General features: G+C 56.6%; 1 protein-coding gene across 1 annotated transcript in view; it reads right to left on the minus strand.

Annotated features, from left to right (window-relative positions):
* The window catches only part of LOC144935006 (insulin-like growth factor-binding protein-like 1), a 37617-nt gene extending 26995 nt beyond the window's left edge, over nucleotides 1-10622 (minus strand). Inside the window, exon 1 of the mRNA XM_078861295.1 lies at nucleotides 10025-10622. Within this exon, the coding sequence (XP_078717421.1) occupies nucleotides 10025-10478 (454 nt within the window). The 5' untranslated portion in view covers nucleotides 10479-10622. The remainder of the gene's footprint in view (nucleotides 1-10024) is intronic.
* Between the last annotated feature and the right edge of the window lie 4959 nt (nucleotides 10623-15581).

Genomic DNA, 15581 nt, shown 5'->3' on the forward strand with positions numbered 1-15581 from the left:
ATAACCCCCCACCCCCGCCTCACCCCCCTCCCCTGCACACCCCTCAAACCCCAGAAAAACCCGCTACCCCCCCCCTCCCATCAGCCCCCCGGGACTCCGCGTGTGCACACTCGCGCTTAGTAATTCACGTCAACACAAACTCGCGCACACGCACACACACTGTCGACAAAGAAGCACCGTATAGCCTCATCAGACTGTTGGGGACAAGTGCTATGCATGCCCGCACGGCTCACAAGGGTGGGTCGCCAGCACCACGCCGGGCCGCCTCGATGTTTACATACCGAAACCAGGTTCTATTTTTTTAAGGCTGAGTAGACCTATGGGAGGCCCACACCTAGAACCGGTACAAATATTCACCGCTGTTATTAGTCTTAAGCGGGAAATCGAACTCAGCTCGCCAGGTTTTGAGCTCAATGGTGTGCTAACCACTGCGCCACCGCTTCCCCCCAATTATACACACACACATATATACACACACACATATATATACGCACACATATATACACACACAGGCGCCTATTTCGGTGTTTCCACACTCACTCACCCACACACACAGACCCCGTGCATTGTACACGGATATAAACACAGAGACGATCCCATCCATAGAGCCTTTTAGAGTCTGTGGGAGACTGCTGCTCGCGAGTAGTGGGGTGGGGGGGTCACCACCCCGCACGGCTGCAGGCTTTGTCTCCCCAGTGCTGATACGTCCACACCAATTTGAGGCTGAGTCGACCTATGGGAGACCCAGCACTGGTTCGTAGGGCAGTGCGCCAGCCACGAGAACGTGTAGCCTTGACATGACAGTTGAGGCAAGGGCTGCTAGCGAGCCCCAGACGCCTTTGTCTCCCCAGTGACGATGTTTACACGTCGCACCAGGTACTCATTTGAGGCTGAGTCGACCTAAGGGAGTGCACGGGATTGCTACACGACCGCTCCCCACACACAGACAGAAACACAGACTCGTGAACGAGCATCAACCCTCACGTGGGGGACTCCGGTCATCCTCGCAGCGGCTTGTGGCTGATCGTCGAACAAAGACGGCGAGACGGCCACTGCATCGTGCGCTTTCAAATGCGTCTCTGCGGCCGTCTGGAACGCTCTTCCTTCCGATATATTAGGAAGCCACGGAAGCAATGTACTTTTAAATCATCTACATTGAAAACACATTTCTTTAGAACTGCTTTTTGTACGTGTTTAGTTTGTTGTCCTTCCCCCGCACTTCCGATTAGCGCGGTTGGCTATGTACGGTGCGAAAGAAGTCCAACGTACGCACACACAGAGGGGCTCAGACATCAACACACACACCGGGCCGCCCGTGCGAGAGAGGGCGGGGGCAGGGCCGTGTTTATGTTGCCCTCCTCCTCCATCCCTCGCTACAGCTGAACAGCTGCTCAAGATCGGGGGGGAGGGCACGGGGGGAGGAGATGATGGGGGAAGTTGGGGTTGGGTGGATGGGGGAGGGGGCGGGGAGGGTCACACACGAGAGGCCCCAGAGGGGGGGGGGAGACGCAGCTGCGAGTGTCTCCAGCTGCGGCCGCCAGCAGCTGCATCCACGCGCTGTCGGGCCGCACCGATGGGAGCTGGACGTCAGCTGCGAGTGGGAACATTCCATAGCGAAGAACCCCGTGTCTTGAGATTACGGGGTTCCCAGTGGAGATCACGGATAGCACCCCTTGACCTTACAAGGACACGTAGACAACACAGGGACCCCTCTGCCTCACGTCTGTCTCGCGGCCGGTCTCCCGCTCTGAGTGGAGACTCGTGCGCGCGGCTCCCCGCGACCCCGAGTCCTGCAGACGCGCGGAGCCGGCCCGGGATTGGCGCCGTGGGGACGCGGGGTCAGGTTCTCATCCCGGTTCGAGTCCGATGTCGCTCCGTTTGTTGTTCTGTCTGTCTGCCTTCCCGTCTGCCTGCCCGTGTGTATGTAAATATGTCCGTATCCCGATGCGTCTGTCTCTGTGTGTGTGCATCCCTGTGTAGCGGTTAGCGCTACGAACCCGGCAACACGAATTCGATTTCCGCTCACGGCTAACACCAGTGACGATTTCCTGAACCGGTTCTGGGCCTCCTCTAGGTCGATTCAGCCTCAAGTGAGTACGTTGTGCGGTGTGTAAACATCGCCACTAGGGATACAAAGGCGGCCGGGCGTGGTGCTGGTCACTCACCTCCCGTGTGCCGTGCCGGCCTTCATATGTGCTCGCTAACAGCACTTGCCCAACAGTCTGTTTAGACTAGACGGGGGCGTCTTTGTGCAATCCTTACCTGTCTGTGTCTGTCCATCCCCCACCCCCTCCTGCGACACCGATCGCCCCCACCAAGCCCCACACCCCCTTCCCCCATGCATGCTACCCACAGCAGCCGCTGATGAGATACAAAAACCGAAATCAATGTCTCGGTGATTTGAACCCGAGGGGCGAGAGAGCAGAGGAGACAGAGGGATTGGGGGGGGGGCAGAGGGGGAGGCAGAGGGGGCAGAGGGGGGCGAGGGGGAAGGGGGGGGCAGAGGGGGCATGTTGGGGGCCCTCCCCGAATCTCCTCGCAGTGGGGCCACGAGGCCTCGCGCCGGGCAAACACAAAACCTCCTCCACCACCAACCCCGCCACGCCAACCAACCACTCCCACCGTCGCCACCACACATACCTACTACACTACATGTTACGTACCACACTATACACTACACTATACACTACGCACTCCTATATACTACACTAAGAAACACTATACAACTATCATACATTGCACCACGATACTAAATTATTATTAACTATTTCTTCAGAACAGCTTTTTGTGTTTAGTTTGTTGGCCCTCCTCCCGCACCTCCGATTAGCACGGTTGGCTACGTACGGTACGAAAGAAGTTCAACGTACACACCCCAGCACCACTACACCACAACAACCACCACCACGTTCTCTTGCCCCCCCCCCCCCCCACGTCAATGAATGCCCTTCAAAGGTCCCCGCGGATTATCGCCTCTCCTCCCACGCGCCTGAACTTCACGAATCGTGAAAGTCCACATTGATCCCGACGGTGAGATTAGAATCCCCTCCGATGATTGATCCGGATCAGCGGGAGGTGATGAACGATGGAGACTGCGAACTGTGAGCCCCCCCCCCGCCCCCCATCTCCCCACTGCCCCCCCCCCCCCCGCGGTGTTGCCTCGCTCCGCTCAGGCGCGCACGCGGCCCGCAGTGATGATCGCGGTGGACATCAGCAGCGTGTGGATAATGGTGATGACAATTCATTATTGCAGCTGTCACGATGTCTGTGAGGGTTTGTGCTGGTCGTGGCTGCGGTGATGGCTGTGATGGAGCCTGTGATGGTGCCTGTGATGATGGCTGCGGTGATGGCTGTGATGGTGCCTGTGATGATGGCTGTCATGGTGGCTGTGGCGGCGGCTGTTGTTAACGCCTCGCTGCCTGGTCGAGGCCTCGCGTTCCTGAGCCATGTGGCCGTGATAAAGCACGCGACCTTTCGCACACTCACACACACACGCCGCAGCACCCCTTACACAAACCCCATCGCCCGAATCCCCCCGCGTCACTCCGCACCACGCACCACACACCCGGCACGTGACCGCCCCAAGAGTCACAAGTGCTCGACGCGGCAAGCCGGCCCCACGCCGCACACGGCCTGGCAGCAGGAAGGGAGGGAAGGCGCCTCCACGCGTCCGTCAGTGCCGATGGGCGACGACTTCGTTGAAGGCAGCGCGTGGCCGAGCGATCCGTGAACAGAGACCCGTTATTTGGCTCCGGTATCCGTGTGATCCATCACGGATACCGTGACCTCTATGAGCTGTAGAATGTATGTACTGTATGTATGTTCAACTTCTTCCACGGTCCAGCGTGGGCATCATCTCCACGACCCACGATCGAGTCGTCATCGCGCCGTCCGGAACCTCTCGGCGTGATCCAGTCACGCGAAGTCCGGAGTGAGAGGCATGAGCCTGGCTGGGAATGCGGCCTGGGATAGTGCAAGCGATAGGGCTTGAGTTCGGGTTATGACTCGGGTTATGATGAAGGATTAAGACTTGGGTCAGGGCTAGGATTGAGTAAGAGTCACGTGTAAAAGCATTCGCTAAATAAATAAAATCTTAACGGGTAAGGGTTAGAGTCAGGATTGGGGTTTAGTGTTAGGGTGATGGGTAATTGTTAGGATTAGGGGTGAGTTGTAGGGTTTGAGTTGGGGTTACTTTGCGAGTTGTGGTGATGGCTCGCACGAGGACCCCAGGTGCTGACTCGTGCGTGCGGAGACCATCTCGGGGCACGGCTCAAGCCAAAGGGTCGACTCCACCTTGGCGGCTGGCTCGGCTTCACGCTTCTCCCTCCGCGTGGAATCGCGGCGTGAGGATGATGATGAGGAGGAGGAAGGGGGAGGGGGTGGGCGCTGGAGAGCGAGTCGAGATGGAGGCTAATTGCCGCTAACATTGTTACAGCCGCGCTCATTAGCGCTCGCCGCGCCCGCCTCCTGGACACAGAATCGCCGCCGCCGCCGCACGTGCGCCCGTTCCTAATGACGCCGCGTTCATTGGAAGCGCGCGGGGGGGGGGTGAGAGCGAGGGGGGGTGGTGAGAGCGAGGGGGGGGGGGTATAACGGGGGGGGGGATGAACAATTAGGGTCGAGCGAGCAGCGCAGCCGCGGGGGCGCCGGGAGGGATTGGGGGGGGCTCGTCAGAACCCCCCCCGCCACCGGCGCGGCTTCGTTGCGCGCTTCGGGTCACGTAGCACTGACAGTTGTGTGTGTGTGGTGTGTGTCACTGTGTGTGTGTCACTGGTTGTGTGTCACTGTGTGTGTGTCACTGTGTGTGTGTGTCACTGTGTGTATGTCACTGTTTGTGTGTGTGTCACTGTGTGTGTGGGAGCGTGGTGTGTGTCACTGTGTGTGTGTGGGAGCGTGGTGTGTGACTGTGTGTGTGTCGCTGTGTGTGTGTCGCTGCATGTGTGTGGTTAGCGGTGCGAACCCGGCGACTCGAGTTCGATTCCCGCTCATGGCCAATACCGGTTACGATGAATAATGATCTGCACCGGTCCTGGGCCTCCCCCGAGGCCACCAATAGGTGGTCCCCAACAATCTGTGCAGGCTACAGAGGGGGAGATTCGTCTTTGCGTGTACATTACTCACAGCAGCTCATCCCAGGATGAATTCAATCAGTTGCACGAGAACGAGTTCTAAGTTGGAGGGCAGACCATATGTACAGCACATAATTTGGTAAGGCCCATTGAACTATCTAGCTCCTTTTCAGACACGACCTGGCCTCGAATGATAGCTCAGCTAAGTGGCTTATCATGTGGACATTTATACTAGCCAAATACTCGAAGCGCATGTTTAAAAACGTCGAGGGGAAAACCCGGAGGACCCGGAGAAAAATCCACGCGACCACGGGGAGAGACACGCAAATTCCAAATATACAGCAGGAGGCGTCAGGGTCGGGATCGAACCCACGCCCTCCTGTATAGCAGGCGAGGTAGTTAACATCTCCGAGCCACCGTGGCACCCCGTGTGGTCTTCAAGTCGCGTGAGCGCAACTGCCCCCCCCGCCCCAAGGTCCTCGCAATGCTGCGGCAGCCAAGGCTCCCACAGGTTTTTTTTGAGTTCCCGGAGGAAAATCCTGGACGAGGCCTCACGTCGTCTTTTTTTTAGATTCTCCTCGAATCTGAGGCTCGGGGAAAACTGTCCCAACTGGCTCACCCCCCTCTCCTACCCCTGCTTGTGGATGCAACGCTCTCAATAATGAATCTGCCAGTGAAGAACGTTGGCTTAGGTCATAGATGTCATGGGGGTGGACGGGTCTACGCGTATCAAAAAAGGCAAACACGCCACGTCCGCCGAGGTAAAGATGCGCAGAATAACGACGACTTCGCGTAGACGACGCTTCATTGGCAAGGCGCGCCAGGTCCGTGGCCCATCGGTGCAGTGGCGAATCCAAGCCACGTGCGCGTCCCATGTCGACCAGGTGCCCCCCCCCCCCACCATACCCCCACCCCTGTGCCGGGTCGCCCTCTCAATTATTTTCCCAGGAAAGTCTCATTGAGTCTCAAGGATAATTTTCTTTTTAAGAGAATCAGAATTAAAAACGAGATTTATCCTGGAAAAAATCCGATGAGCTGTGAAACTCTTTTTTTTTACAGATGTCCAGTAAGATGGTTCTGCCCAAAGCTTCATTTATCAGGAATGCTACTGGACTGACTTTAATTAGCCATAATGATGGTAAGGCACTACGACTATAGCACGAGTTGTGTCGAGCCATAATAATCCTACACATGTATTATTCCATCCGATATTCGTGAAGCGCTATGAGGACAAAGAAGAAAAGAGTGGAGATGCGTGCGGCGTGCCGAGGAATCCCCGGGACGATGTTTCTGGAATGTTCTGGCTGACATTCGGAGCTGGCCCTGCGACATCGAGCTCTCTGGCCAATTCGTGCGGTTACAAAAACATCTTTAGTTATTATAATTAAGGGTTTGTTTCGTGTGAAAGGAAACAGGATACCCGGAGAAAGCCCAGCACGCATCTTAAGGATTAACGTTCAAAGTTGCGCGCAGTTGGGTCACGTCGAGACCACTTTCTGTCCCAATGCTCAACAACAAAAGAGTTTGGGAGATTCACAAATCCCTACATGATCCACCAACCCTCCCCGTCCAGGGCGCCGGCTCACTGGCGTGCGCCACCGCCACCAGCTGCCGCCACGGATTGGGACCCTGCAGCAACCCCCATTCATCCCGCAAACCCCAGTCAAAGGGGGTGGGGGTTCTACAAGGTGCGGCTCTGTGCGCGTGGGAGCGGAGCTGCTGCTGCTGCTGTGTGTGAGCTCGCAGCTCCTGCGGGGGATCAGTGAGGAGGAGGCGGGGAAGTGGGGGGGGGGAAGTGGGGGGGGGGGAAGTGGGGGGGGGTGGAAGTTGGGGGGAGGGGGGGATTGGAGCTGCTTAGGAAGGACAACAGCGTTAGCTTCGCAGCTGCGGGCTTCCTGGCCTTCATGAGCGGCCTTCATGAGCGGCCTTCATGAGCGGCCTTCCTGAGCGGCCTTCCTGCCTCGGACTCCTCTCGGGGGTCCCTCACGGCCACGAGCAGCAATGGCAGTGTCCGGGGTCACGGTCACTCTGCCAGGGTCACCGGTTACGGGGTCGACGCTAGCGTTAGGGTCAGGCTGAAGGTCAGGCCGAGGCTTGGCTTCAGGATTACGGTCAGAGTTAATGGTTCGGTTCGGCATGAGGCGAGGATTAAGGCTAGTCCCAGGTCTGGTGTCGGGGCGAGTGGACCCTGCGGGACCCCGCGGGACCCCGCGTGACCCCGCGGGACTCCGCGGGACCCCGCGGGACCTGCGCTCAGCTGCCGAGGCGAGACGCGGACCCCCGAGACCCCCAGGAGCAGGTGCCCCCATCTGGTGGGGGGCGGGGCAATGGGGTGGAGATGGATGGGGGGGGGGGGAGTACGCGGCCGACGGGGGAAGAAGGGACGACTCCGCGTCGTCCCCGTGATAACGCGGTTACCGCGAGCGTGTCTCTGTGAGTTGCCTTTCACTGTGTGAGTTGCGTGCCACTGTGTGAGATGCGTTGAGATGCGCGTCACTGTGTGTGTGAATCAGTGTACACGCTCATCATGCAAAATACATAAATGTACAACCCCATTTAAATCCCCTGCTGAACGATGGCCTCCCCGGGGGACTTTTTGACCATACTTCACCACGCTGGTCGGTGCCAATTGGTGATGGGATGTGGAGAGAGGCGGGGGCAGGATCAGTTCAGATATCACCACCGATATTGATCGTGGCGCAGGGAATCGAGCTCACGTCTCGGGGTCTCACGGCAGAGTGCAGCTGGTCCGTGAGTGCCACCGAACCTCTCGGCGGTCCAGCAACTCTCTCGCTCCCCAGGAGCCGCGTCGCCGCCACCAGCCGCTACCACGGAAGGGGCTCCACGCCCCCGTCCATCGCGGACCCCGCGAATCCAAATTAAAGGGGATTGGAGGGTGGAGGGGGGTGACGGGCGACAAACAGCCTCTTGGTGCGTGCCACTCCTCGGAACACGGTGACGGCCTCACAACGGGCATCTCTTCCCGGGCCACGTCCCGCTGTGCCGACAGCCCCTGATGTAGCAGAGCCCCCAAGCGAGGGTGACCCCCCCCCCCACACACCCCTAACCCCCGCCGGGAAAGGGCGGCAGCAGTAGCGGCCGCTGCCGATGGGACGTGTGCATCACGCAGTGCGCGGGCGTGCGAGAGAGATGGGGGGGGAGGTCTCATTCATGCGAAATGTCATGGGGAACAATGAAATAAATAAAACCCACAGCCAAGGCCCATCACGAGCTCAGCAACATCAGCAGCAGCGGCGGCGAGACAGAGAAGCTAATGTCTTTCGCTCTTGATCCTCAAAGCGCGCGTCTCTCTCTGTGTGCGCATTGTACTGTGGGGAGCGGTGGTGTAGTGGTTAGCGCGCCGCGCTGCCAACCCGACAACCCGAGTTCGATTCCCGCTCACGGCCTACACCGGTGACAATTATTTGAACCGGCCCTGGGCATTCCATAGGTCGACTCAGCCTCAAATGAGTACCTGGTGCGGTGTGTAAAGATCGCCACTGGGGAGACAAAGGCGGCCGGGCGTGGTGCTGGTCACCTACCCCCCTCGTGTACTGTTCCGGCCTTCATAGGTGCTGCTCGCTAGCATAATTTTCCCCAACAGACTGTCGCAGGCTATACGGGGGATCTTTGTCTCTTGTATGTACGTGTGTGTGTGCACAAGGTGCCTATCAGCGTGCGTGTACTGTACCGCGTGCTCGCCTGTCTGTGTGCGTGTGTCTGTGTGTGTGCGCGCGTGTCTGTGTGTGTGGCTGTGTGTGTGGCTGTGCGTGTGGCTGTGCGTGTCCTTGCGTGTCTGTGCGTGTCTGTGCGTGTATCTGCGTGCGTGTGCGTGTGTGTGTTTGTGTGTGTTTGTGTGTGTCTGTGTGTGTCTGTGTTGCACGGTGCACATGGAAGTCTATAAATAGCCCAAGAGCCCCGTTATAGCCGAGCAGTCGCCAGAGTCGCCGCTTCCACGAGCAGCGACGCCCGCCCGGGAGCGCCGTCGCCCGCGCTGAACGATTTGGATTCCTCACTCGGCCACTTCGATTGAACTCCTCCTCCCCCCCGACATCGCAATCCCATCCCGCGGTCCCCGCTCAATAGCGGGGATCGCGATGAGCTCCGCGGGGACTTGGCGGGAGGGGCGGGGTGCGACCCCTGGCCTCGGAGCCGGGTTTTGTGGTTTTGTGGCTTTTTTGTTCCGTTCGAATAAATTGCGGTTCGCGTGCGCACGCACGCACATCCACCTACACACACACACCCACCTACACACACACGCCTACGCACACACACACACCTGCACACACACACACACCCATCCACACACACACACCCACCTACACACACGCACCCACCTACACACACACACCCACCTACACACCCACACACGCACCTGCACACACACCCGCCTGCACACGCACACACATATACATGCTTGAATTCCATCAATGTCCGTGCGCATCCGTGTGTGTCCGTGCGTGCCCTTGAGCTTATTGCACGTGAGAGCGCCCGTGAGATGTCGCGTCCGTGGGTGTCTTCGCGTGCGCGCCACCCCCTACGTGGCGCACCTGCCCCACCGCGCACTCACCCCGCCACCACCCCACACACTCACCCCGCCACACACTCACCCCGCCACCCCACCACCCCACACACTCACCCCGCCACCACCCCACACACTCACCCCGCCACACACTCACCCCGCCACCCCACCACCCCACACACTCACCCCGCCACCACCCCACACACTCACCCCGCCACACACTCACCCCGCCACCCCACCACCCCACACACTCACCCCGCCACCACCCCACACACTCACCCCGCCACACACTCACCCCGCCACCCCACCACACCCTCACCCCACACACTCACCCCGCCACCCCACCATACACTCACCCCACCGCGCCCTCACCCCACCACACACTCACCCCACCACACACTCACCCCACCACACACTCACCCCACCGCACACTCACCGTACTTGCACTCCCCGTCGTGCTCCTTGTGCACCTTGCTGCGCCCCGCGTGCGCCGCGAGCCAGCTGGCCAGGTGCAGCGCGCACACCGTCTCGTAGGTGCGCGCGTCCGAGCCGCACACCGCGAAGTCGTGCTTGCACACGCAGCGGCCCGTCGTGCTCGCGGCCCCCGCCGCCGCCCCGACGTCTCCCGGCGAGGTGAGGCACACGTAGCCCTGCGCGCAGCGGCCCCGGCCCGCGGGGTCGACGCCGCCGCACGGCTCCCCCTCGACCCCGAGGCAGAGCGGGCAGCAACCGCACGCGTCCTTGGCCAGCAGCTCCGGAGCGCGACACTTTGCCGCGGGGCACGAGTCGGGCTCGCACGGCCCGCAGCCGGCGGCGCTCGGGCCCGGCTCCTCGGCCCGAGCCAGCGCCAGCACCAGCGCCAGCAGCAGCACCAGCAGCAGCGGCTTCATGCCGAGCCGGGGCGCGAGACGAGGAGGATGAGGAGGAGGATGAGGAGGAGGCGAGGAGGTGGACGCGGCTCGTTTCGCTGCGTGGTGCACGAGAGACGCGGAGCGGGGAATGCGCTGCGAGCTCAAGCGCTGATGATGAGGAAGGGGTTGGGGGGGATGGGAGGAAGGGGGGGCTGTGACGTCACGTCGTGTCCGCGTAGGGGTGCGGGAAGGGGAGCAGCTGATGAGCACGCTCTGGGCGTGGGGGGAGGGAGGGGGTGTGGAGGGGAGGGGCGGGCGGGGTACGCGGGGTCTGGCGAGTCCCGACTGATCCGCTGTCTCTGTGTTTACGCGCATGCCCGTGTCCTGTGTGTGTGTGTCCTGTGTGTAGTGTGTGTCCTGTGTGTGTCTGTTCTGTGTGTGTCATGTGTGTGTCCTGTGTGTGTGTTCTGTGTGTGTGTACTGTGTGTGTGTCCTGTGTGTGTGTACTGTGTGTGTGTCCTGTGTGTGTGTCCTGTGTGTGTTCTGTGTGTGTCATGTGTTTGTCCTGTGTGTGTGTGTGTCCTGTGTGTGTGTCCTGTGTGTGTGTGTCCTGTGTGTGTGTTCTGTGTGTGTCATGTGTGTGTCCTGTGTGTGTGTGTCATGTGTATAGTGTGTGTCCTGTGTGTGTCTGCTCTGTGTGTGTCATGTGTGTGTCCTGTGTGTGTGTTCTGTGTGTGTGTCCTGTGTGTGTGTCCTGTGTGTGTGTGTTCTGTTTGTGGGTACTGTGTGTGTGTGTTCTGTGTATGTGTCATGTGTGTGTGTCCTGTGCGTGTGTCCTGTGTGTGTGTGTCCTGTGTGTGTGTCCTGTGTGTGTGTTATGTGTGTGTGTTTTGTGTGTGTGTTCTGTGTGTGTGTTCTGGCGGGGATTATTTGACATCGCCTGGCCAGGCACGCTGAGGAGAGGCTTGCGGAGCCCCAATGTGGTTTCAGAGCGGTGCGGTCCTGCACGGATGCCATATTCTCTCTCCGTCTGCTGTAGATGAGGTGAGGGAATTCCCACACGACCTGCATCTCTGCTTTATTGGCCTGGTCAAGGCCTATGATACCATCAATAGGACAGGGTTCTGGACTGTTCATCGTGCTTTCCGAGTCCCTGACTCTGTTCACAATCATTAAGCGCCTTGGTGATAGTGGGCAGTCACTGGTAAAGCTCCTGTTCACCTTAGGGTGCGACAGGGATGTAATCTGGATCCCACATTTTTTTTACATCTTCTTCGACCATGTAATTCGATAAACTATTCATAGCTGTGCCAGAGGAATGTCCATCTGGTACAGATACAATGGGAGGCTGATCGATGCTCTGGTGCGGTCGACGATTGACTTCCTATTGGTCAACCATGTTATGTATGCTGATGATCTGGTGATTGCTTCTCACTCAGAGAAGGAGATGGAGGTGCTGCTGCTGAACCTGGAGCGTGCCACTAAGAGGTGGTAACTTACCATCAGCCCCACCAAAACTAAGCACTTTGACTGGGAATGTTTTGCTATCACACCCCCTAAACTCCCCATTGGTGATGGCGCAGTTCTGGAGAGAGTTTTCCATTTCACCAGCTGCATAACGCTGTGTGGAAGCTACCTGGTCTGTCGCTCCACACGACGCTTCGGGTTTTTTCGGCCACGGTCATGTCCTCCCTTATCTATGCTTGCGAAACCTGGACTCCTCGAATGGAACATCTGCGCCAGTTCTAAGCATTCAGACTAGACTGCCGACTATCCATTCTGGGTTTAACCAGGCTGGATTGTGCGAGGAGCTCACGCATCCTTAAAAGATCTGGACGCATTCCCATTGGTGAGCGCCTCCGGCGGGCAAGGCTGCATTGGCAGGATCATGTAGCCCGCATGCTACATGGCTGAGTCATGTAGCCCGCATGCCCAGCCACTGCATGCCCAAGCAGCTTCTGTTTGGCTGGATAGAGGGGATTAAACGGGCGCGACAAATACTGGAAAAACGATGGAGTGATGTTGTTCAGGCGGACATGGAGATGGGTGGACTTGTCGAACACTGATACCAGCAGTGTCAAGGTCGACGCTCCTGAGGAGTCGCCCTCCAACAGCAACGGAGGGCAGCGGAGCGACGCTCACAACGAGCGGAGCGCCGCGCGGATAGAATCCCGCAGGTTGGCACAGTGGGGGGTGGGGGCCACAGCTGATGCATCTGCCAGTCATCTCAGTCAGTCAAACCACGGCACCTGGGTCTGCCTCGTGACCTCCCGTCAGCGAGCCTTCACGTGGCCTCGACGTGCATCTGGCCTGACACACGAGCGTCGTGGTGACATCAAGGCCACGTGGTGGAGAATGGCGGCTTCTGTTGTTGTCTGCGGGTGTCTTTGCCTGTGTCTGTGCCTGTGTCTTTGCCTGTGTCTTTGCCTGTGTGAGCGTGCCTATGGGGAGCGGTAGTGTTGTGGTTAGCGCACTGTGCCACGAATCCGGCCACCCGGGTTCGATTCCCGCTCACGACCAATGACAGTCTCGCATATTTGAACCGGACATGGGCCTCCCCAAGATTTACTCAGCCTCAAATGAGTACCTGCTGCGGTGTGTAAACATCAGCGCTGGGGAGACAAAGGCGACGGGGCGTGGTGCCGGTCTTAATCGGTGTTCGCTAACAGCACTTGCCCCAACATTCTGTTAAAGGGCTATACCGGGGATCTTTGTCTTTGCATGAGCTTTGTCTTTGCAGGCTATGGGGGGGGGGGGGATGTTTTTGTTGATGTCTCCCTGTGTATGCGTGTGCGTTATGATAACATCTATTGTTTCATGAGAGGTTAACATTGTCGATTATTACGCTCGTTTACTCCGGAAAGCCTTTGCGGATTCCCAACTCTTCTTTTTCTCTCGAGCCCAGGGGTCGGCAACGTTTCAAACAGTAAGGAGAGACGTGTTTTGAAAGTGTTTGCCTTTGACCACAATAGTTCGAGAGCCGCACCACACGCAAAGCTGTGTGTACACAAACACAGCAGCAGCAAGTATACAGCAGATGACAACACACATTCTCACGTAAATAAAACGAAATAGGCGATGGAGTAAACTGCAGACATGATTCCTTGTAAAAAAAGTTTCAGTTTGGTGTTTTGACAACTTAACACGACTGTTTTGTTGCCAGATAAAAGGGGAAAAACGTATTCTCATATTGTGGTTCTGGCAAAGGAGGTCCCGTGATGTAGCTGCTCGCCCCGAGTTCTCGTTGCTCTGAGAGTGGCGCTGTCTTTGTGCTGTTCGCCTTTTGGCGTCCTCTGGTCGAACACCTTTTGGAGACGAGGCTCTAAGGAAAGCTGTCTCTGATGTGGACCAATCAGTTTCAAAGACAATGCATACAGTGAGTTTGCCCACTGACAAAGAAATGATCAGTCTATGATTTAAAGGTAAGTTTATTTGAACAGTGAGAGACAGAATAACAACAACAAAATCCAGAAAAACGCATGTCAAAAATGTTATACATTTATTTGCATTTTAATGAGGGAAATAAGTATTTGACCCCTCTGCAAAACATGACTTAGTACTTGGTGGCAAAATCCTTGTTGGCAATCACAGAGGTCAGACGTTTCTTGTAGTTGGCCACCAGGTTTGCACACATCTCAGGAGGGATGTTGTCCCACTCCTTTTTGCAGATCTCATCCAAGTCATTAAGGTTTCGAGGCTGACGTTTGGCAACTCTAACCTTCAGCTCCCTCCACAGATTTTCTATGGGATTAAGGTCTGGAGACTGGCGAGGCCACTCCAGGACCTTAATGTGCATCTTCTTGAGCCACTCCTTTGTTGCCTTGGTCGTGTGTTTTGCGTCATTGTCATGCTGAAATACCCATCCACGACCCATTTTCAATGCCCTGGCTGAGGGAAGGAGGTTCTCACCCAAGATTTGACGGTACATGGCCCCGTTCATCGTCCTTTTGATGCGATTAAGTTGTCATGTCCCCTTAGCAGAAAAACACCCCCAAAGCATAATGTTTCCACCTCCATGTTTGACGGTGGGGATGGTGTTCTTGGGGTCATAGGCAGCATTCCTCCTCCTCCTAACACCGCGAGTTGAGTTGATGCCAAAGAGCTCCATTTTGGTCTCATCTGACCACAACACTTTCACCCAGTTGTCCTCTGAATCATTCAGATGTTCATTGGAAAACTTCAGACGGGCATGTATATGTGCTTTCTAGAGCAGGGGGACCTTGCGGGCGCTGCAAAATTTCAGTCCTTCACGGCGTAGTGTGTTACCAACTGTTTTCTTGGTGACTATGGTCCCAGCTGCCTTGAGATAATTGACAAGATCCTCCCGTGTAGTTCTGGGCTGATTCCTCACCGTTCTCATGATCATTGCAACTCCACGAGGTGAGATCTTGCATGGAGCCCCAGACAGTGGGAGATTGACAGTTCTTTTGTTTTTCTTCCATTTGCGAATAATCGCACCGATTGTTGTCACCTTCTCACCAAGCTGCTTGGCGATGGTCTTGTAGCCCATTCCAGCCTTGTGTAGGTCTACAATCTTGTCCCTGACATCCTTGGAGAGCTCTTTGGTCTTGGTCATGGTGGAGAGTTTGGAATCTGATTGATTGATTGCTTCTGTGAACAGGTGTCTTTGATACAGGTAACAAGCTGAGATTAGGAGTACTCTCTTTAAGAGTGTGCTCCTAATCTCAGCTCGTTACCTGTATAAAAGACACCTGGGAGCCAGAAATCTAACTGATTGAGAGGGGGTCAAATACTTATTTCCCTCATTAAAATGCAAATCAATTTATAACATTTTTGACATGCGTTTTTCTGGATTTTGTTGTTGTTATTCTGTCTCTCACTGTTCAAATAAACCTACCATTAAAATTATAGACTGAACATTTCTTTGTTAGTGGGCAAACGTACAAAATCAGCAGGGGATCAAATACTTTTTCCCCTCACTGTATATTATCAGTGTGTTTTTTTTGTTTGCATTCTGACCACATTTATTGTAGTTAATGCAGACATGATTCCTCGTAACAGGTTTCAGTCTGGTGTTTTAACAACTTAACACAGCTGTTTTGTTGCCAGATAAAAGGGGGAACCCTATTCTCATTAGCTGCGTTAGTTTAGTGTTTGTCCCCCTTCGCTAACCTTGAACAA

The sequence above is a fragment of the Lampetra fluviatilis genome, chromosome 12 (genome assembly GCF_964198595.1).
Source record: "Lampetra fluviatilis chromosome 12, kcLamFluv1.1, whole genome shotgun sequence".
NCBI lineage: Eukaryota > Metazoa > Chordata > Hyperoartia > Petromyzontiformes > Petromyzontidae > Lampetra > Lampetra fluviatilis.